The 24,470-nt window shown below is 39.4% G+C and overlaps 1 protein-coding gene across 1 annotated transcript in view; it reads left to right on the top strand.

Annotated features, from left to right (window-relative positions):
- NKAIN2 (sodium/potassium transporting ATPase interacting 2) overlaps positions 1-24,470 on the top strand; it is a 1,481,925-nt gene that overhangs the window by 463,816 nt on the left and 993,639 nt on the right. Inside the window, exon 2 of the mRNA XM_075339944.1 lies at positions 8,575-8,712. Within this exon, the coding sequence (XP_075196059.1) occupies positions 8,575-8,712 (138 nt within the window). The remainder of the gene's footprint in view (positions 1-8,574; positions 8,713-24,470) is intronic.

The following is a 24,470-nucleotide window of genomic DNA, read 5'->3' as shown; positions in this document are numbered from 1 at the left end:
CAGGCTAGAAAGAGTCTGCTTGTTAGGTTCCTTTGATCACATGTAGAGAAGAGGCCTATCATATCTGCTTTCCTTCTATTTAAGTTGGATGAAATCTTCTACCCATGCCAGCTATAGTTTCTATGTTGGTCTGTGTGGTGTGTTGTCTCAGATTCTCTGGTGAAAACTGTCCTATTTGCCTGTTGCGATTGTGGAATGCTACTCCTGATGTTTTTTAACTTCTTTCCTTCTCTTGTGTTTGTTCCTGAATCTTTTATTGTCTTTAGCTATATGTGCATGCACTGTGTGACAGAGTTTTGGTTTTTCCCTTGCCAGTCTATATTTGTGGCTTTCATTACACTCTTGTCCCATCCCTCCCTATGGACAGGCGGAGAGGAAAACAGATCAGGACTGATCCAGGGAGGGACAGGAAGGAGACTCAGGCATCCCCATCATTAGGGGTATCCAAAAGAATAGGGATAGCATTAGCATAGGACCCCCTACCTTGAGGGACAAGTTAGGGGCACTTGTTCCCTGATATCCCAGAGTCATTGTGACAACAAGTATGTTAATGCACTCACACTACACACATATACACAGATTTGATGAAGAAATAAATCAAGGGAGGGCTTCTATAATGGGCAGGCTGTGAATATTAAATCCCACAGCATGCTCAAATTGGCATATTTAATTATTTGTAACTGTTTAATACCACTTATTATGCTCTGTTTATCAACAGTCATGTACAGTACATTGAAGTCACTTTGACATTAATACGGCCTCATTTAGATGTCTATTTTCATACATTTGTTTTCTTCATCGTTTTCACAGATAGAACATCATTGTAGTCTATGGTGCTGTTCACATGTCTGTGGGGGAATTTGCGGTCTGCTTGAAATCATTGATGAAACATTGATGGTAAAAATTAGCACACTGATGAAAATTCTGCTGAAACTTGAGTCAAAAACATTGAAGACAGTTGTACTATTTTTTATATACGTGAAAAATCACAGATGTCTGAACGAGGACTGAGAATGGGTTTGTAATAAATAGAGCCTGCAAGGGGTTGGATGTTGTCCTAGGACACCTATGAATGTTATACATGTCTTTTCAAGTTTATTAAAGGCTTTGGAGTAGTTTTGTTGTCCGTTGAATCAATTTTCTATTAATTAAAGGTCCCAGTCAAATTTTGTAAACAGCTCAAATTTCAGATTTGCTCATGATTTTTTTGTAATTTTTCTTGAGTGACTTAAGCAAGCTTTATATACAGTGACATCGCTAACGATGTCGCTGGTGAAAGCATCTACCCCCGTCGGTTGTGTTTCATGGGCAAATCACTGCCCGTGGCGCACAACATCGCTAGAACCCGTCACACATACCTGCCTAGCGACATCGCTGTGGCCAGTGAACTGCCTCCTTTCTAAGGGGGCGGTTCGTTCGGCGTCACAGCGGCGTCACTAAGCGGCCGCCCAATTGAAGTGGAGGGGCGGAGATGAGCGGGCCGAACATGCCGCCGACCTCCTTCCTTCCTCATTGCGGGCGACCGCAGGTGATGTTCCTTGATCCTGCAGTGTCACACATAGCGATGTGTGCTGCCTCAGGAACGACAAACAACCTGCGTCCTGCAACAGCAAAGATAATTGGAAAAGGAACAATGTATCAAAAATCAACGATTAGGTAAGTAATTTTGATCGTTAACGGTCGTTCTTGTGTTTCACACGCAACAACGTCGCTAACGAGGCCGGATGTGCGTCACGAATTCCGTGACCCTAACGACATCTTGTTAGTGATGTCGCTGCGTGTAAAGCCCGCTTTAGTTGTAACTTTGACTTCTTATGAGTAGATATGTATTTAATGCTATATGGCTAGATGTTATGTACACGTCAACATTTTTGTATTGCTGTACACTTACTAATCTAAACTGCAAAAATATTATAAAAAAATAGATTATTTTTAAATAGCCTTATTTAAAATTTGTCAGCTGCATTCGATATAAAGCCCCTGAGTAGACTTCCATGGTTATTGGCAACAAACGTTGTTTTGTGACATGATCCTGCACTGATGCTGCTGACCTGTCTCTTTTTTGCTACTGTACAACCAGAAAGTGTCCAAAGTGCTAAAATGGCTTATTCTGTTGGACATACATAGAAATCAAATGCACAATCTTAATTTTTTTTTAATGTTTCCAAAGGGGGAAAATAACAGAGATTAAGAATGAGGGTGGTATGTTGTAAGGTCTATTTTTGAACTTAACAAAGGCCTAGGGCTCAATTAAGTCTTTGTACAATTTTAAGTTGTTCTAAAAACAAATTATTGCTCTACATGTGTTAAAATACTTATGAAAAAAACAATTAGAGACATTCAACAGGTCAAATCCTAAACTATATTTTAGTAGTTTCTCGGTTGGTACTGTGTAAATGATTGATTTTGCTTATAAATGGCAAAGACAAAATGCAAGTAAGATAAATAGATGGACAGAAGATACATAGATAAATAGATAGATATATAGATAGATAGATAGAGGGATAGATAGATAGATAGATAGATATGGGATAGATAGATAGATAGATGAATAAATAGATGGATGGATAGATAGATAGATAGATAACAGATAGATAGATAGATGATAGATGACTAGATAGATAGATACATAAATAGATAGAGGGATAGATAGAGGGATAGATAGCTAGATAAATAGATAGATAGACAGATATAAATAAATAGAAAAAACAAAATTAGATCAGCACCATTAAAGGAGATACTAGGTGCAAGCCTCACCAACCAAAAGTTGTAATATATAGGTTCATGAAAAAATGCTGTCTTTTCTTTTTCATGGACATACATAGACAGATAGATAGATAGATAGATAGATAGATGAACAGACAGATAGATAGGTAAATGGATGGATTGATGGGTAGATAGATATGAGATAGAGAGAGAGGCAGATGGATGGACGGATGAACAGACATATAGACAGATAGGTAAATGAATAGATTGATGGATGGACAGACAGACAGATGGATAGTCAGATGGATAAACAGACGGATAGATGGATAGATGGATGGATAGACAGACAGACAGACGGACGGATGGATGGATGGACGAACGAACGGACAGACAGACAGATACACAGATAAATGGATGGATGGACAGACAGACAGATAGATGGATGGACATAGATAAATGGATGGCTGGACAGAATGACAGACAGACAAATAGATAGATAGATAGATAGATAGTTGGACAGACAGACAGACAGACGGATGGACGGACGGATAGAGGGATAAATGTATGGATGGACAGACGGATGAATAGATATAGAGATAGATATGAAATAGATCATAGATAGATATATAGATGAGTGTTCAGTAGCTATATAACTGAGGAGTAAAATTTTGTGCTAAAGACATGAAGCATTTATGGTCTATATTGTAATGATTATCATACTCGCCTTGTAATGGAAATAGCTACATACTTCAATTGCTTGTTCTTAGTCTGTTGATTGCTATGCATCAGTGATTTAGTGTTGAAAAGCAAGTGTTTAACTGCTCACAAAACATTTCTCCATGTATAAAATGTAATCATCAAATACTTTCCTTTAAAGTGGATGAAGTCTAAACTAACGAATTAAAAATAGAAATGTTATCTTGTTCCAAGAATTTGTGTCACCGTATACAAAGTTTTAGGATATGTTCAATCTTATTTTTTTGCAGTTCATTAAGGGGATCCTCTGAAAAAAATAGCAAACAAGAGTGCTAGGAAAGCAGTCAAAAGACATCAAGTATTTAAAGGCTATATCCAGGACTTTAAAAAAGTATCTAAGTACTAACAGGCGGTAGTTACTACCTCCTTGTTGTGACTATTCTTCACGAGCACAGAGTGGTCACAGACAGATCGTTCCTGACGGCGATATAGTGGCTTTGTAAACACAGTGGCAGCTTCTTTTCTGCTGTGCTCTGTAGATGGTGCGGGGATGAAAATGTCATGCTGATTGACAATCGGTTACCTATCTGGAGGAGCCAGCTGTCAATCAGCATGATAGAATGCTAACAATGAATAAAGGAATTCTGGTATTGCATTACTGCTATAGGAATTTTTCAAGAAATTGATACTTAGCTTATGTATTGGCCAATGCATGTGAGCCCAGTAACCAGCGACAAGGTGGTCTCTTATATATCGGGACTCTAACTTGAAATGCCGAGTTATATTGCATTTTCAGCTGTCTCCTGTTTACACCTGTTTAATGTGTGGGTCAGTCTTTTTTTTATAAAATCACATGATGTCAGCAGTCCTGCCCCATATACAAAGAAGAGCAGATGAGAAGCAGCCACTCTGTCGATGCAACATCAGCGGTAGCAACTGAATCCCAAGTAGGGGTCATCTTCTTTTTTTCTTTTAAAAGTCCCGGATATACCCTTTAAAATAAATAACTATACTGTTCTGGCATTTTTCGCTTGGAATACACTGAAAACTTTATAATAGAACTCAATGTGAGGGCAAAAAGATGTCAGACATTTGGGTGTATTTTGATTGTTTTGTCAGTGTTTTAGCTTTTTTGGAAATAATATTGGTGTAAAAAAATGACAAAATAGCAATCGGGAAGCATAGAAAAACTACTAAGAAAAATAAGCTGCTAACAATTACTTCAATGTTGCAAAGAAAATAATTGTGTCCTGCAGCATTTTCTGTTTGGAAAGCTAACTTTTTTGCGCACCATCAGTAAGACAATGTGACTATATCCTTACTGGTATTTCAGGTGAAATTGTCTCTATGCCGGTCTCTCGTTACCTCCATCCTCCTCCCTTCAGCCCATCTCCATAGACTTTTATAAATAATAAGTGTGAACTCATGCCACCTTAATGTAAAAAAATTGTGAAAAATGTGAAAAAATTCACAGTATTAAGTTTGTCTTTACAGATTTTAGCTGTGAATTGAAAGTGATTGGCCAGTCCATGTAGAGAAAGATGAATAAGAGGTTTTCGTATCTTCACTTGCAGGGTGACTGTTGATCCATTTTGACCACCAATCAGCTATATCCAAGCCAATCAGTGGTGCTTTACTGGCCTGTGGACATGGACTCACAAAACAGTGCTGGGGACAGAATTATCACTTGATCAATCTGTTTCCATACAGTATCATGTTATTGGTAGCACATCACCTATTTTTATGGAGTGACGTGCTGTGAAGATTATGAACTTTACTCATCCATTAAAATCATTAAACTAAATAAACAAGCATTTTGCTAATTCGTCAGATGATTGCTGACCTTTTAAATGGCCAAATAACAGGAAGGAATGCAAACACTTGATCATCAACCACTTCACGACCAACCATGTACTACTGATATATCATAAGTCATGTTTCCTGCTTTGATGCGGACTGACACGAGGAGCTCGTATGAATCCCGGAACATGTTGGCTGATATAATTAGCCAATATATGCCTCTTACAGGTGTAGATGGATCAAATATCTACCCGCCCCTGTTAACTAGTTAAATCCCGCTGCCATTCTGTGACAACGGGATTTAACGTGCGCTGGAAGGGGCACATCATTCCTCACTCCCATCGGTGGCCCCATGAAGTGGTCATGGGGTGACAATGGGTTGTCATATAAGCTAGGAAACAGCTGATGACCCCTGTCACTGTCATGATGAACTTCCTGTGAATGCCGACTGTGAGCTGGCATTCACAGGAAGTCAGCATTTTCGCTGTACTGAGCGGTGCTAATGTCCTGCTCTGTACAGCACAATAAATTGTCCTGGCATTATGATTCTCCAGGTCAGTACGATTATGCAGTTCTCGAACATGTATGGTTGCTTTTCTAGTTAAGTAGTGAAAAAATATTCTGAAATGTGTAAAAAAAAAAAAAAAAAAAAAAGAAAAAAAGATTTTTGCTTGTATCTCCATTTTCTGTGACCTCTAGTGTTCTCATTTTTCGGGATGTGGGACTCTGTGATGGCTTATTTTTTGCACCCTGAGCAGACATTTTTACTGATACTATTTAGGATAGATACAATGTATTGATCGCCTCTTATAGCATTTTATTGCAATGTTGCAATAAAAATCTCTTTTGTTCTGGCTTATTTATTTTATGTCTCACTATGCCATTAACCAATTGGATTAATTTATTTTATAATTTGATAGATCGGACTTTTACCAACCCATACCAAATATGTTTATTTTTTTAATAATTGTTTTTTCATTTTTAATGTGGTAAAAGAGAGGTGATTTGAACTTTTGTATATTCTTTAATTTCTTTCATATTTTTATAACTTTATTTTTCAATTTTAACTGTATTTAATAATTACCTTATGGCATCTGATCGCCTGTGGTATTCATAGCAGCGCATCATTAAAGGCACATGATTGCTGATTAAATCAACCATCATGTGAGGGGAAAGGTGCGGGCTCATTGAGCGAGCCCGCATCAAAGGCAGGAACATGACATGTGATATACATGTAAATCATGTTGTTAAGGGGTTAATAATTGGCTTGTTTAAATGGGCCATTACACTTTAAGTAATTGTATTTAGACAATGAGATAACGGGCCTGAATGTCTACTCTTTAAGCTTCAATGTCACTCAGCGAAGAAATGATTTTCAGTCTAATGCAAAAATGAACCTTGCAAAAGAGCGTAAATGGAACCTTTAACCTTTCATCAACAAGTATAAGCACAATAATGTTATTTTAGAAAAGTAACAGACCAGAATATGGTATCTAATAATAAATGTGATGATTTGTTTTGTTCAATCTATAACTGACCTCAATGTCAAGAACATTTTGTTTACCACTATTATTCTCCAATAGGTGAGCTGTCCATGATAACTTGGGTCTATGATCAATTTTCTTTAATAATTCTCCAAAAAAAAAAAAAAATTCAAAATAAGAACAGATAATCTTTCCTGTAAAGTTTGATTACATTTATTTTCTAAACAGTTATCTAAAACTTATGTAAAAAAATAACTACATATGGCTGATTTGATTATTTGATTTTATGCCGTACATCGTAGAACTCCAGTCTTATAGTTACTATACATTTTATTTTTAAAAAATATTTATCCCAGCATATATTTCATATATTTTATTACTGTTAATCATTAATTAAGAATTAATTAAAGAGGCTGGCCACTACTTTAACATTTATGGCCTTTCCTTAGGATAGGTCATCAATGTCTGACCGGCTGGAGTCCAACACCCTGCACCCCCACCAATGAGCTGTTTTTGGTGCCAGCCATGGCAAAAGGCAGCCGGAAATGCTCAGTTCTGAAGCTGTCCCATTTTTTTCATAGTGGCCACTCCGGGGTTTTGTAAATATGCCTCCTTTTGATTTGAATGGGAGGGTGATGTGCCGCACCCACCCACAGCTGCTATTAGAAGGTGGAAGAGCTCCAAAAATGAGCATTTCCAGACACCTGCTTCCATCGGGACTGCGAACAGCTGATCAGCCGGGGTTCCAAGTGTCGGAACCCCAGTTGAATAGATATTTATGACTCATCCTAGGGATGTTAACTAGTGTTGAGCGAGTAGTTAACTATTTGCACTTGCTATGCTGTTAGCGAGTACTGTCCGCTACTTGCATATTCATTACGAGTAGTGCGCCCAATGTAAGTCAAGGGGAAATACTCGCTAAGTAGCGAGTAACCCAAAAAGCCATACTATTCGCTACTTGCACGAAAAGTATAGCTTTCAGGTTACTCGCTACTTAGCGGGTATTTCCAATTGACTTACATTGCGCCCGCTATTCGTAACGAATATGCGAATAGCGGACAGTACTCGCTAACAGTATAGCGAGTACGAATAGTTAACTATTCGTTCAAACCTAATGGTAAAGTAGTGGACAATCCCTTTAGGATTTAATGCCTTTTTTGTATTATATTGTCAACAAAAACGTTTTTTTATAAATCAATATCGCAAGTGAAGATAAAGATTGTAATATATCATTTTAGAGAAATATGTTTCTTTCTCCTCTTGGACTGATCAATTGCTGGTTATAAAAGTCAATAGAGAGGAAAGGAGTGAGGAGGTAGTTTGATGCAGAGGCAGACACAGTTTACCTGAAACAAAAGGTACACTTTATGTCACAGCTTTATGCTGAAACATGTATTTCATGGTGAAAATCAACAAAATAAAATGACATATCAGCAATTTTGATGCTATGTACACTACAGGACACCTTGGAAAAGAAACGTTTCTACTCTAGAAAAACACAGAGTTTTGCCTTTTAATGCTGCAAACTGTATGCAGCTTGATATCTTTGTATAGTCCAAGCCAATGTGGCTCCAGAATAATGAATCAATCATAATGTGATATTCCAAGAATATTCTATGTGAAATTATTTACTTTGAGACTGATAGTTAAATTATTAGTATTGTTTTATGCTTCTGGTGCAGGATTCTAATATCTTTTGTCATCTATATTATATTCAATCATGCTTTTCTTATGACTAAAATCATTTTTATGAACACTCCACATTTTTACAGTCACAAAGCAGAAAGAAGAATTTGTAATTCTTATTTTTTTTTACACCAATGTTCTTTTCATGAATTGTATAGTTAATGTGTTTCATCATTAATACTCTCGCCTTGTTTTCTTGTAGGCCTGCATTCTGGAGAGACAAATATTTGACTTCCTTGGCTACCAGTGGGCACCTATCTTGGCAAATTTTGTACATATCATTATTGTTATCCTTGGATTATTTGGAACCATCCAGTGTAGGACGCGTTATATAACAGGAGTAAGTATGTTTACTTTTATAAAACAGCTGTCTAAATCGGAATGTTTGCATGCCAATTTTTTACATCATTCCAGTTGTCTTGGACTCGCTAAGCAAGACTTAGGCGGGCTTTGCATGTTGCGACATCGCAAGCCGATGCTGCAATGTCGCACGCGATAGTCCCCGCCCCCGTCGCAGCAGCGATATCTTGTGATTCCTGGCGTTGCGAACATTATCGCTACGCCAGCTTCACATGCACTCATCTGTCCTGCGACGTCGCTCTGGCCGGCGTCCCGCCTCCTTCCTAAGGGGGCGGGTAGTACAACATCAGAGCAACGTCACACGGCAGGCGGCCAATCAAAGCGGAGGGGCGGAGATGAGCAGGATGTAAACATCCTGCCCACCTTCTTCCTTTTGTATAGCCGCCGGCGGCAGGTAAGGTGATGTTCCTCGCTCCTGCGGCTTCACACACAGTGATGTGGGCTGCCGCAGGAACGAGGAACAACATAATACCTGTCGCGGCAGCATAATTTTGAAAAAGTTGCAGCCTACACCGATGATACAATAACGACACTTTTGCGCTCGTTAATCGTATCATCTAGGATTTACACACTACGATGTCGAAAGTGACGCCGGATGTGCGTAACTTTCGATTTGACTCCACCGACATCGCACGTGCGATGTTGCAACGTGCAAAGCCGCCCTAAATGTCTATACAATGAAAAGCTGTTACTTATTAATACTATATATTGAGACTTTTGATGATGCCATTCAGTTTACCATATAATTTACTGGAAAAAAAGTAAAAAAAACTGTAAATGCGGTAAAATTGCAAAAAATGCAATTCTGCATTTGCTTTTAGGATTTTATTTTTGCAGCCTTCATAGTGCAGTAAAAATGACATGAAAGGAGGATTATCCAAGTCAGTACGATTACTATGAAACCAAACTTCTGAAATTTTTTTGAAGAAAAATATAGTTTTTTCCAAAACTAATATTTGGGCTTGTTTTGCACCTTGAATTGACTTTTTTATTAATACCATTTTACGGCTATGTGCACACGTTGCAGATTTGGTTGCAGAAATTTCCTCTCTTCCTGGCATGGCGTTTTGCCACTATTTGATGTGTTTTTAATGCATTTTTTTCATTGCGTTCAAAGGAGAAAACACAGCCAAAAACGTTGAAAGAATTGACATGCTGTAGATGCAAGGAAAAAAGAAGCATGTGCACAACACTACATTGTTTATGCTATTTACTGCAATAATACTGTATTGCAAAATAGAAGGAAATCACAATTCTCTTATGGAGTGCAGCTTGTCGCTCATTGTTCATTGGAGGAGCCAGATGGCAGCAATAAGGGCCTTCAGTGGGCCATTGGATGATATGGTAACCAATTGGTGACCCATAATCATATTTAGGGGAGCCAATAGATGCTATTGTGTGCTTACTGGTACTGACTAGTAATGTGCAGACTCGCAGATAACTGGGACTGGCAAGTTTAACTAGGTTAAAAAAAAAATGGTTCCTACCCAGGATTGGTCCTGGTTATCTTGCCAGATGCCAGTCTCCATATAAGTCTATGAGAACCAGAATTCAGTGAATAAAAATGGTGGCAGAAGGAATAGGAGTATAAGAGCAAGCACTTCATACTTACCAAGTCACCATTGTTGCTGTAACTGCTTCCAGGCCGCTCAGTGCTGCTCATGTACCTTCGTTACATATGCACTGCTTTCCCCGCCCACCGTCATCTGTGATTGGCTGCAGTCAGATATGACCGCAGCCTGTGTGACAGCATCTGACTGCTTTCTATCACAGGCGCTGTCTGCGGGTTACTATCATACAATAAAAAAAATAAAATAAAATATTTGGCATAGGGTCCCCCCATATTATGATACCACCACAAATAAAGCATACAGCTTCAGGCTGCGGCTCACAGCCGTACACTTATCTTGGCTGTGTACTAGTAACTTATTAATTTGTGGAAGACAACAATTGGAAACCGTAGTGATAGGAAGAATAAGGAACTTTTATCCCTGGCAGGGCAATTTTATCCCCATTTTAAAATGCAGGTTGAATGTCTGACTGCTGCTTTAATCATCTTCTTTGGGACTGCTAGAAAAAGTGAAATTCAGCATTCGCATCCACTTTGGGAATGAATAGATCAGTGGTTTAGTCAAACAGACAGCTCTATTCTAATGGGGATAAAAGTTCCCCATGCTGCCGGTCCTAGCAGTTGGACTCCCTCCAATCAATAAGTTATCACTTATCCTGTGGAGAGTTGATACTTGTTTTCACCAGAGAACCCATGTAAAAGCATCTTTATCTCTGTAAAATTTGAATAGGACAGGAATGGCTTAATCTTAAAAGTATTTAACCTCTAGTGGAAATATAGAATCTTCACCTAATTAATATCAGAGAGAACAAATGATCACCATACACAACACAGTCTACTATACCAAGACCAATAGTACCACATACAAGGGAGAAATACCACCACATTGTGACCAGACCACATATTACCACCGCATAGTGACTAACTAATACCACATTCAAGGGACAAATGCTGCCACACTATGACCATATTATATACAGTTTATACCAGAAGTTTACATACACTATTTGAAAAGACACATATGCATGTTTTTCTTACTATCTGACATGAAATCAGAATAAACCTTTCCTGTTTTAGGTCAATTAGGAACCAAAATTATTTATATTTGACAAACGCCAGAATAATGGGAGATAGAGAGAGAATGTTTTAAGGCATTATTATTACTTTCTGCAAATTCAAAAGTTACATACATTTGATACCATTGCCCTTAAACTGTATGACTTGGGTTAAATGTTTTAGATATCCTTCCACAAGCGTCTTACAATAGTTGTTCAGGTAATTCAGGTGAATATAATACTTCATATAATATAAATGATATTATATATTAAGGTAAGTATACAAATAAATATAACCTTCAGTTAATTAGAAATGCATTATAAATTATTGAACATAAATAATAGTCATATACTCACCCACCAAGCATCCAACGCACAGGATCAAAATGCCATACAGGGAACTAGAGATAAAAGAAGAGAGAGAAAATGTAGAAAAAAGTATGTATGAATAAAGCATAATAAATAAAGCACCAATGATTCATTCATCTGACCACACTATCAGAAGCTGGGATCTTCCTCCCATCCTTGCGCCTGCATCTCAGTGCTGCTCATACCCATGTCTACCTGCAATATAAGAGTTGCTCTTATGAATTATATCTGTGATTAGTAAATACACTGTCTCTTTTGGTTGTCTGAACCTTAAATGTTTGTTCCACAATCCCATCAACCACCCCTGACAAAGCATTGGTGAAACACATGTCTGGTGGGTAGGCATATAACTATTTTTTATGTTTAATAATTTATTATGCATTTTTAATTAACTGTGGACTACATTTATTTATTTACATGGTTACCCTAATATATAATATATTATTTCTTCATTTTTACACTTTACTCTGGCAGAAAGACAGCATTTGTGAGGGCAACCAATCAGAGATGCCGACACATCGGCAGTCTGACTGCAGTCAATCACAGATGATGTCACAGATGGTAGGTAAGGGAAGCAATGAATATGTATGAGATATAATGAGTGAACCTGGAAGCAGTGTTACAGCTGTGCCGCAGAGACTAATAAGTATGTCCTACTTTAACCATTTTGATTGCTTTTTTTTTTACGATGACTTCCCTGACTACTCACAGCCATGCCAATACTTGGCATGGCTGTGATGGCTCCTTAAGTGCCCACAGTCTGAAAGGTTGCTGATTGGTTGCACTGAAAGCTTTCTTCGAGTAACAACCTCGAACAGGGTTCAAACGTACAGTCAAAAGTGTCTGTCCACTGTTCATCATCAAACACAAGGTGTTCGGTATCGACACCGAACTTTGCAGTTTGGGTTCAACCATCCCTGTAGTTTAATAAAGATAACTTTTTTATAATTATTACATGTGAGTACCAGCACATTTTTTTTTTTTTTTTTTTATTTTTCCACTGTTTTTCCTCTTAAGAATTGCAGAAGTAGTGCAGAAATTTCTGCACTAAATACTTAACGTGTGCACATACTCTTAGGCGGGCTTTGCACACTACGATATCGCAGGTGCGATGTCGGTGGGGTCAAATTGAAAATGACGCACTTCCGGCATCGCATGCGACATCGTAGTGTGTAAAGGCTCGATGATACGATTAACGAGCGCAAAAGCGTCGTAATTGTATCATCGGTGCAGCGTCGGCGTAATCCATAATTACGTTGACGCGACGGTCCGATGTTGTTCCTCGCTCCTGTGGCAGCACACATTGCTGTGCGTGAAGCCGCAGGAGCGAGGAACATCTCCTACCGGCGTCACTGCGGCTTCCGTAGGATATGCGGAAGGAAGGAGGTGGGCGGGATGTTTACATCCCACTCATCTCCGCCCCTCCGCTCCGATTGGCCGCCTGCCGTGTGACGTCGCAGTGACGCCGCACGGCCCACCTCCTTAACAAGGAGGCGGGTCGCCGGCCAGAGCGACGGTCGAAGGGCAGGTGAGTCCATGTGAAGCTGCCATAGCGATAATGTTCGCTACGGCAGCTATCACAAGGATATCGCTGCTGCGACGGGGGCGGGGACTGTCGCGTGCGACATCGCAGCATCGGCTTGCGATGTCGCAACGTGCAAAGCCCGCCTATGCATCTGTGCACACTTTGCAATTTTTTCTTCTTTTTCCATGCAGCTTTGTCATAAAACCAGAAGGATTTCCTAATGCCAGCAAAGTGAATGAGAATCCTGATGTCTAAGGCACGCAATGCTTATTTTCTCCTTGTAGTTTTAATTCAGACATAAATCAGCAGCATGTCAATTCTTTCAGTAATATTTTGCTGCAGATTTCACCCATTCTATTAAGTGAGGAAAAATCTGCAACAAAAACACATGGAAAAAATGTGGCATAACGGGTTTATTTTATTCAGAGCTTTTCCTGCCTAGAGATTTAGAAATAGTGTCAAAATTTCTGCTACAAATACGTAATGTGTGCATATATCCTAACACTACAAGTGTCACTGTGGTTACAGGCAGATGCTGGCTCATGCCTGATATGATGCAGGCTCAGTTCACGAAACTGCTTTAGGCCATGTGCGCACTAGAAAGTTACTTTTTCTGAAGGAAAATCGCAGTAAAAAAACGCACTAAACCCGCAGCGAAATCCGCATGCGGTTTTACCGTGGTTTGCTGCAGATTTAACGCAGATTTACAGCAGATTTTCCGCAGGTTGACCCGTGCAGATTTTTACCATTATCTATGTCAAAAACCGCAGGTAGATGGAGAAAAGAAGTGACATGCTCATTAAATCCGTGAGTAAATCCGCGGGTATAAAAAAACGCAGTGTGCTCACAGCATTTTTTAAAACCCATAGGATTTGCTGGGGAATGACTGCAGCAATTCTGCAGCAAATCCGTGGCAAAATCCGTGGTAAATCCGAAGCGTGCGCACATAGCCTTATACATTCCTTATTGACCTACAATGAAAATGTATGTCATATTTTTTTAAAGAAGTAACAATAGTCTTAAAATCTTTTTGGACTAAATTATATTTTTAGTTTTTAATTTGATTATATTTTCTATATAATGAAAAAAATAATAATTTATTTATCTGTACGCATAATTTAATTTGAAACAAATGAAAATTAGTTTTCTACATACTGCTTTATCATATTAATCCTTGAAAGTTTGTATATACACTGATAATAATATATTCCTCTTTTTTAATTATTAGGCTATGTGCGCACGTTGCGTAATTACATGCAGTTACGCTGCGCTTTGTATTTTCTTAAAAATAGGATATTTTTAACATCTTACCGACATTGGATGTACTTTCCACATCCTAGATAATGTTGGTGTAATCACCGCCGGCTGCTGTGGTGAGCCAGTGGTGATCCTCACACATGTCTGCTGATTTGATTAGCAGACATGTGCGGCTAACAGGCGAAAGTGAATCTGTGATCCATACACACCTGTTAACTCTTTAGATTGCGCTATCAAATACTGACAATGCAATGTAAATGGCCGTGACGGGGAAAGGCGATTAAGGGGAGCCGATGGTTGCCATGGTAGCACAGGGTAATGTGATGACTGCTGTTGCTATCATGACTCACTTCCTGTTACAGCTGGCAGAGCGCTGGCTGTAACAAGAGAGCAGCATTTCAGCTGATCAGAACAAGAAAGCCTGCGGAGACACTATCACATGTTTCTCAACGCTGGCAGGAAACTAGCCAGGTATTTCACCGGGAAGGAACAACCATGGGTAGGACAGTCTCCAGTCAAGGAGACCACCTATGCCAAACATGGTATCCATCCACAGACAGCTGTTTCGGGGTATTTGCCCCATTGAGAAACATGTGATGGTGTCTCCACAGGCTTTCTTGTTTTGAATATTTCCCAGGGGGCATTGCTCTAGAATCACTGAGTTGAGAAACACGTGATAGTGTCTCCGCGGTGTTGGATGTTGTTCTCCCTAAGGTCAACCATCCTTGCTTATGTAGTCTTCTACTAGGCAATGCTCCCAGTAGCCAGTTTCCTACTCCACACTGATGAGGGGCAAATACCCCAAAACAGCTGTCTGTGGATGGATACCATGTTTGGAATTGGTGGTCTCCTTGACTGGAAACTGCCCTTCCCATGGTTGTTCCTTCCCGGTGAAAGACCTGGCTAGTTTCCTGCCAGCGTTGAGAAACATGTGATGGTGTCTCTGCTGGCTTTCTTGTTTTGAATATTTCCCAGGGGGCATTGCTCTAGAATCACTGCATTGAGAAACACGTGATGGTGTCTCCGCGGTGTTGGATGTTGATCTCCCTATGGTCAACCATCCTTGCTTTTCAGGTGATCAGAGCTCTGCAGCTCTGATCAGCAGAAATGAACAAGCAATCAGACTGCTGATCCTTATAGTTCCCTAGGTGTACTAGTAAAATAAAAATAAGTTAGAATAATTTAAAATGATTTTTAAAAAATAAAAAAACTTAAAGTTCAAATCCCCTCCCATTTGCTCCACTGAAAATCAAAGGGTTAAAAAAAAGATAAATATACACTTATTTCATACCACTGCATTCAGAAATGCCTGATCTATCAAAATATAAAATCAATTAATCTGATCGGTAAACGGCGTAGCGGCAAAAATTCCAAATGCCAAAGTTATGTTTTTTGGTCGTCACAAATTTTGCTCAAAATGCAGTAACAAGAGATCAAAACGTAGCATCTGCGCAAAAATTGTACCATTAAAAATGTCAGTTAGAGATGCAGAAAATTAGACATCAACGTTATGGGTTGCGGAAAATGGCGCAAAAAGTGCACCACTTTTTTTGGAGAAACTTCAGAATTATTTTTAACCCCTTAGATAAAACTAAAGTTACACATGTTTGGTATCTATGAACTTGTACTTACCTGAGGCATCATACTGACATGGCAGTTTTACTGTATACTGAAAACAGGGAATAAAATACCCCCAAAACAATCACACAATTGCACTTTATATTCAATTTTTCTGCACTTGGAATTTTTTTTACCATTTTCCAGTACATTATATGGTAAAAATCATGGTTTTGTTTAAATGTATGACTCATCCAGCAAAAACAACCCCTCATATGACAAGATTGACAGAAAAATAAAAAAGTAATATACACTTATTTCATACCACTGCATTCAGAAATGCCTGATCTATCAAAATATAAAATCAATTAATCTGATCGGTAAACGGCGTAGCGGCAAAAAATTCCAAATGCCAAAGTTATGTTTTTTGGTCGTCTCAAATTTTGCTCAAAATGCAGTAACAAGCGATCAAAACGTAGCATCTGCGCAAAATTGTTAAGATGTTTGTTGCTATTAATTTCTAAATGTGTTGTTTTAAATAAAATAGAAAAAGGTCTATCTTTTAACTTCTGATTCACAGTGTGAAATACATATTGAACACATCACCTATTTTCTAAATAAATATATTTTTAAAGCTTCTATTGACATGAATTTCTTACCAGATATTGATAACAATCCATCCAATCCACACAAGCAAAGAAATCAAACCATAGATGTCCATAAATTAGGGTATGTGCAATAACGATAAATGACACAAGGAAAAAGCATTGAACATATGAAGAAAGAAAGTTGCAAAAAGCCATGAAAGGTCATAACACTCTCTGAAATCTATCAGTAATTAGAAAGCAATCCTGTCATTTAGTGAAAAATAATATCAGCTGGTTCAACCGATGGCCTATATAAAGGTGTCTCCTTACAAAAGTGCAACACAAGAAACACATCGTGATGGGTAAAACAAGTGAGCTGTCTCAAGACCTTGACAACCTTTTTGTTTCAAAACATACTTATGGTATTGGTTACTAAAGAATTTCTAAACTAAAGAAGGTTCCGGTGAACACTGTTGGGGCCATAATCTATAACTGGAAAAAACATAACCAGGTGCTCCCCACAAGATTTCAGACAGATGCATGAAAAGTATTATCAGAACAGTTGTTCAAGAGCTAAAAACCACATGTAGAGAGCTAAAGGTACAGAGAGACCTTGAAACAGCAGGTACAATTGTTTCAAAGCAAACAATAAGTAAGACATTCAGCCTCCATGACCTGCACGTACGCTCACCATACAAGACTCCATTGCTGAACAAAAAGCATATTCAAGCTTAAACTTTGCTCAACAGCATTTAGATAAGCCTGTTAAATACTGGAAGAACATAGTGTGGTCAGATGAATTCAAAATTGAACTCTTTAGATAAAGGATAAAAGGCACTGCATATTGTTTAGGCATGATGGTACGGGATCCTCACATCTGTAGGCCCCACTTAACAACCATTGGTTAAACAATACTCAGGGTGAGTTGATCGCATTCCGATAAGACTTTATTGCATTCCCAACAGACAACAGTATATAGTGCATTCCAAGCAAAGATACAAAATAGTGCAAGTGACATAGTCTCACCCTTCCACTGACTTGCCAGATATTAGAATCTCTACAACTGTGTGGTATCCAAATCCATCATCCCAGTCATCAGCACTCCACTTTTAGTTGGCACCCACTGAGAGCAGTAAGTTTTGTAAGCTAACTGAACAAAGCTAACTGAGCACATGTATTAGGCCAAGTAATAGGAGAGCCCCAACCTGTGATCTCCAAACAAATTCTATAATCTACCAGCTGGAACCATGGTCCATAGTATGAAGTCTTATAGAATCACTGGTGATAGGAGCAAGCCCATTCTTATATCCCTCAGCTCCCCTTTCAGGGAATTATGTCCCACAGTATTGGATGCAGGTAATCATGGCTGTTTTCTCATTGGTCGTTAGTTCAATTGTCCTCCAAATGTTGCCAACTAATGTACTGCAAGGAGCTGATGCAATCTGCAATCAGCAGCATTCCACAAATTAGCATCCAAAAAAGACACATGAATTCATGGTTTATTTCCTTTGGCTCCCTGAACAAAGGAACAATAAATCTGACATAATTAAGTATAAGTCTGATGGCATGACCCGCAGAACATCCTTGTGATGGGTGAGATCATTCCAATTCTTTTTGGTTCCCATCTTTGGTGTTAATAAACTCCTGTCATTTGTTTTTCTTGTTTAAATTTGACCACTGTCGATTAAATTAGTGCACTGGCAGGTACTTTCAGTTTTTGAGGAATATTGAATTCCTCTTTACAGTCTGTGGTTGCATATATGAATATGGGTACAAAGCAATTCCAAGAAGATTGATTCATCATGTATGACTTCGCTTTTTTGTTTTTATAGGTTGAGTGATGAAAAAACTATTTGACCCAGTGAATCAATGCTTAGGGGGTTGATATGCTTGCAACACACATTGGCTATATATCTGTATTGTGAGGATTTTTGTACCAATATCAATTCCTCCTTAAGGCCACTTTACACACAGCGACATCGCTAGCAATGTCGCTGGTGAATGCACCCGCCCCCATCGGTTGTGTGTCATGGGCAAATCCCTGCCTGTTGCGCATAACATCGTTAGTCCCCGTCACACATACTTACCGGTTGTGATGGTGGGATATTGTGGGTCATGTACTATTTTGTGTAGGTTTCTATTTTAGGCGTGGTTCACTGTCCATTTTTTGTACTGCTTATGTGTACATTCTATTGTCTGTAGATAATCACTCCCCGGTAGTGCAAGGTTATAGCTTCTTGAAGGGCTTCTATCCCTAGGTGTGGAGGAGGGGGCGTGGAATCCACCTAACCTCTTTGCTTACCTGGGGGGATGTGTCAGTCTGTTGAGAACTTTAAGGAAGAAGGATTGATCCTCTGGGAGAAGCTGGGACTTCTCAGAGAGATGGGGACATTTATGCCACTACTGTACAATTTTACCCTCTGTTTTGTGGATTATTTTATGAAACATTTGATTTGCTTGGAATAAATGCTCTTTGGATTGTACCACCATATCTCGCTCTGTTGATTGTGGGATATAGGAGAAGGACCCCGTGACACCTGCTTAGCGACGTTGCTGTGGCCGGCGAACCGCCTCCTTTCTAAAGGGGAGGTTTGTGCGACATCACAGAGGCATCACTAAGCGGCCGCCCAATAGAAGCGGAGGGGCGGAGATGAGCGGCCGTAACATCCCGCCCACCTCCTTCCTTCCTCATTGCCGGCGGCTGCAGGTACGATGTGGTTCCTCGTTCCTGTGGTGTCACACATAGCGATGTGTGCTGCCGCAGGAACGACGAACAACCTGCGCCCTGCAACAGCAACAATATTTGAGATTATAATGACGTGTCAATGATCAATGATATGGTGAGTAATTTTGATCATTAGCGGTCGTTCGTGCGTTTCACATGCAACGAAGTCACTAACGAGGCCTGATGTGCGTCACGAATTCTGTGACCCTAACGACATCTCGTTAGCGATGTCGTTGCGTGTAAAGGCCACTTTAGAATATGTGGTTGCTCACTATTATACCTCTTTGTATAGAGTGATTAAACAACCATCGGATTGTGTATTGACACATTTGCAACATACATTAATTCATTTGTTTTGGGGATTTTGCACCACTATGAAATGCCTCTCTTGATTATGTGGTTGCATATGGAGATTTAATTATAAAGGAATCACGCGGATTATGTAAGTGTTGGGTTACACTTTAGAGAATCTGAAAATGAACATCTGAATTGATTATTTTGTATATTCGGATATTTATATTGTGACCCATATTTGTTATTCGAGGTTGTTTTACCTAGGCCCCAGGGGGTGAAGAAACTGTGTTGTTTCAGCAACCGCGGTATTAATCTATGTCACGATTGGCAATTTTACTAATATATGTTTTTTTAAGATTTTTTTTTTTTTAAATTGATTGAAAGTTATATTTTAATTCTCCCATCTCTGACGGTTAATAGTAATAATGACCACATATATACAATTAACCTTTTAGGATAGTGACAATCCACACCATTCAACAATAAATACTCACTAGGACCATTTTTTACCTGCATTTTTATTAATACAATTCTATGATTAGTTATCATTGGTAAACACTATACAGTCATATGAAAAAGTTTGGCACCCCTATTAATGTTAACCTTTTTTCTTTATAACAATTTGGGTTTCTGCAACAGCTATTTCAGTTTCATATATCTAATAAATGATGGACTCAGTAATATTTCTGGATTGGAATGAGGTTTATTGTACTAACAGAAAATGTGCAATCTGCATTTAAACTAAATTTGACCGGTGCATAAGTATGGGCACCTCAACATAAAAGTGACATTAATATTTTGTAGATCCTCCTTTTGCAAAAATAACAGTCTCTAGTTGCTTCCTGTAACTTTTAATGAGTACCTGGATGAAGGTATATTTGACCATTCCTGTTTACAAAACAATTCCAGTTCAGTTAAGTTTGATGGTCGCCGAGCATGGACAGCACGCTTCAAATCATCCCACAGATGTTCAATGATATTCAGGTCTGGGGACTGGGATGGCCATTCCAGAACATTGTAATTGTTCCTCTGCATGAATGCCTGAGTAGATTTGGAACGGTGTTTTGGTCATTGTCTTGCGGAAATATCCATCCCCTGCGTAACTTCAACTTCGTCACTGATTCTTGCACATTATTGTCAAGAATCTGCTGATATTGAGTTGAATCCATGCGACCCTCAACTTTAACAAGATTCCCGGTGCCAGCATTGGCCACACAGCCCCAAAGCATGATGGAACCGCCACCAAATTTTACTGTGGGTAGCAAGTGCTTTTCTTGGAATGACATGTTTTTTTGCCTCCATGCATAATGTCTTTTTGTATGACCAAACAACTCAATCTTTGTTTCATCAGTCCACAGGACCTTCTTCCAAAATGTAACTGGCTTGTCCAAATGTGCATTTGCATACCTCAGGCGACTCTGTTTGTGGCGTGCTTGCAGAAGCGGCTTCTTTCGCATCACTCTCCCATACAGCTTCTCCTTTTGCAAAGTGCGCTGTATTGTTGACCGATGCACATTGACAGCATCTGCAGCAAGATGATGCTGCAGGTCTTTGGAGGTGTCCTGTGGATTCCTTGACTGTTCTCACCATTCTTCTTCTCTGCCTTTCTGATATTTTTCTTGGCCTGCCACTTCTGGGCTTAACAAGAACGGTACCTGTGTTCTTCCATTTCCTTACTATGTTCCTCACATTGGAAACTGACAATTTAAATCTCTGAGACAACTTTTTGTATCCTTCCCCTGAACAACTATGCAGAATAATCTTTGTTTTCAGATCATTTGAGAGTTGTTTTGAGGAGCCCATGATGCCACTCTTCATAGGAGATTCAAATAGGAGAACAACTTGCAAGTGGCCACCTTTAAATACCTTTTCTCATGATTGAATACATCTGCCTATGAAGTTCAAAGCTCAATGAGGTTAAAAAACCAATTTATTGCTTTAGAAAGTCAGTAAAAAGTAGTTAAGAGTGTTCAAATCAAGAAATTGATAAGGGTGCCAATACTTTTGCACTGGTCAAATTTTGTTTAAATGCAGATTGCACATTTTCTGTTAGTGCAATAAACCTCATTTCAATCCAGAAATATTACTCAGTCCATCAGTTATTATATATATGAAACTGAAATAGCTGTTGCAAAAACCCAAATTGTTATAAAGAAAAAAGGTTAACATTAATAGGGGTGCCCAAACTTTTTCATATGACTGTATAATACACCATATCATAAATTTTCTCTTTGTTATAAGTCATTGAATTGGCATTAATCCATGAAAGATACAATTCTAACGGTATAATCATTTTTTCTTATATAGAATTCATGTAAGCATTATTTCCCCACTCAGTATAAAAAAAAATAAAAAATTATATAGTCACCATAGCTAAATTTGCATCACCTTGGACTAAACTTTTATTGCACATCACTGTAAGGCACCTTTCCGACTTTCGTGTTTTAGGTACGTTTGACATCCGTTTTTAACACGGATGCCACATGTACCCATGTTATTCTGTGGTGTTACTCACACTGCCATGTTTTCATATGGGCCCTGTGGCCCCACACAGATGTCACACGGCCTGCACACTGATATGATCCTTGTGACATCAGTGTGACACATACTGAAAAAACACATGTCTTTGAAAAAAAATGAATTTCTATACTCACCCATCTCCAGCCCTGCTATTTTCTTAGCTGCTGTCACTTGATTCCGACCCCTGCTCATTATGCTCATTGCATATGAACTGCACGGAGGACCTGGAAGCAGCAACATCACCGGGGATATCAGTGCTGGGGACAGGTGAGTATCCAGCAGTGTGTGTGCGCAGTGAAGCCAGGAGGTCAATCACAGTATCCAAGGAACTCTGATGACCTCCTGGTGACACCTATGCTACCATGGGTATTGCGACAGTGACTTCACAGGTTCATCAGAGTTCACTGTGAGCTCTGATTAACCCGTGATATCATTGCCACACCCACACACACACACACACACACACACACACACACACACACACACACACTGCTGAGGGCGTCCCTGCAGTGAGCTGGGCTGACCTTATGATGTCCAGGTCACCGCAGGGAAGCACACATAATTCTGAGGGCGCCCTTGCGGTGACCTGGGCTGATATTATGAGATCCAGGTCACCGCAGGGAAGCACAAAAATAACCATGGCTCTTTCCACCCTAATAATATCAGCCCCCAGTTGGCTGCTACACCTTGGCTGGTTTTAGTAAAATGTGGAGGACCCCACATCATTTTTTTTTATCTAAAAATTTAAAAAATAAGCATGGGATCCCATCTATTTTTAATAACCAGCCAGGGTACAGCAGAGAGCTGAGGATTGCAGCCCACAGCTGCTGCTGTTCCTGGGTTGGATATGAAAATTGGGGGGAACCCCATGTAATTTTTTTTAAATTAAAAAAACAAAAATCTATTTATCTTTCTACCTCTATCCATAATTTTTCAGGCTTTGCCCATCTTTTACACCTTAAAAAAAAGCATTCATTTCAGTATCAGTAATTTTTTACCGGTACCAGTCACACGGATGTCACAAGTATGCAATCACAGACATCACACGGATGTCATACAGACATCACACGTATGACACATGGATGTCCATACTGGTACATGTGGCTTGCACCTGTTTAAGCATGGACGTCTGAAAGGGTCTTAACTCTGATCTGTGGTATGGCCAGGGACTATTATCCTACTACATGACCCGGTTTCACACATCAATCTAGCGTTCAAATCCCCCCCATTTTTATGTTTTTTTTTTTTTCCTTCACTTCATTTTTTACCATCTGCAGATGCGTAATCAGTATAAGAAGAAAAATAATTTTTCACTCTGAAGAAAAATGTAATATAGAGACAAGTGTATTGTTAGTGCAATAGTGCAATGTTCTTTACTTTGTTTTTTTTAATTGCAGTAGGCATTTCCTACATATGTGTGTATCGTATGTATGTGCCTTTTCTGTACAATCATAGATTGTTAATTTTCTCTTGTCCTCATGAAGGAGACTGATGTTCTCCAAAATGCGTAGACCTGAATAAAAAATAAATTTGATATAATCAACAGCTTTGTCAATTTGGCGATAACGTGGCATTACCCTGTTCTCACCAGCATTGGGATCAACACAGGCAGACATGAGTGTCATTTTGTCATGTGCTGATTCATAGGCAGGCTACCAAGAGTTAATCTCAGCTAGTCTACTTGTTAGGCTACTGTGATCAAATGGTTTGGGGAAGCCAATCACATCTGCTCCCCTCCTATTTATGCTAGGTGAAATATTGTACCCATGCCAGCTATTGGTTATCCTGTGTTGGCCCGTGAGCTTTGGTGTGCCACACTTTCTGGTAAAAATGTTGCTTTTTCTTTGAATGGTTGTGGAGTGTACCCCTGCTGTCTTATTGCTACCTTCCTGCTCTTTTTTTCCTAATCTTTTATTGTTTATGTACCGCCTCCGTGGAAGCAGCCGAGCTGCTCGGATCCGGGTTCACTGTGGCTCGAGGGTCTCCGGACCCGAGGGTCGTGTGGCCACTCGAATGAAAAGGGGGTATTTACAAAGGAATTATAGTTCATGATGCCACCCGTGGTGTATGGTAATTAGGAGTACCACCGCTGCTGTTGGGAGTACCCGGGGATGATGGAACGGGGCAACAAGGTGTTGGAACCCTCCATGGGTAGGGGATGTCCCGGGACTCGGTGAAAAAAGAGAAGTGCCATGGGGATGAAGGGGTCACTCTTGTACTCACTCAGTTCATAGGCAGACACCGACAAGCGGGTAAACCAATTCTCTGGGTACCTCTGC

Source organism: Anomaloglossus baeobatrachus, chromosome 3 (assembly GCF_048569485.1).
Source record: "Anomaloglossus baeobatrachus isolate aAnoBae1 chromosome 3, aAnoBae1.hap1, whole genome shotgun sequence".
NCBI lineage: Eukaryota > Metazoa > Chordata > Amphibia > Anura > Aromobatidae > Anomaloglossus > Anomaloglossus baeobatrachus.
The sequence above is the reverse complement of the archived record's forward strand: the minus strand, read 5'-3'. Positions and strand labels throughout refer to the sequence as shown.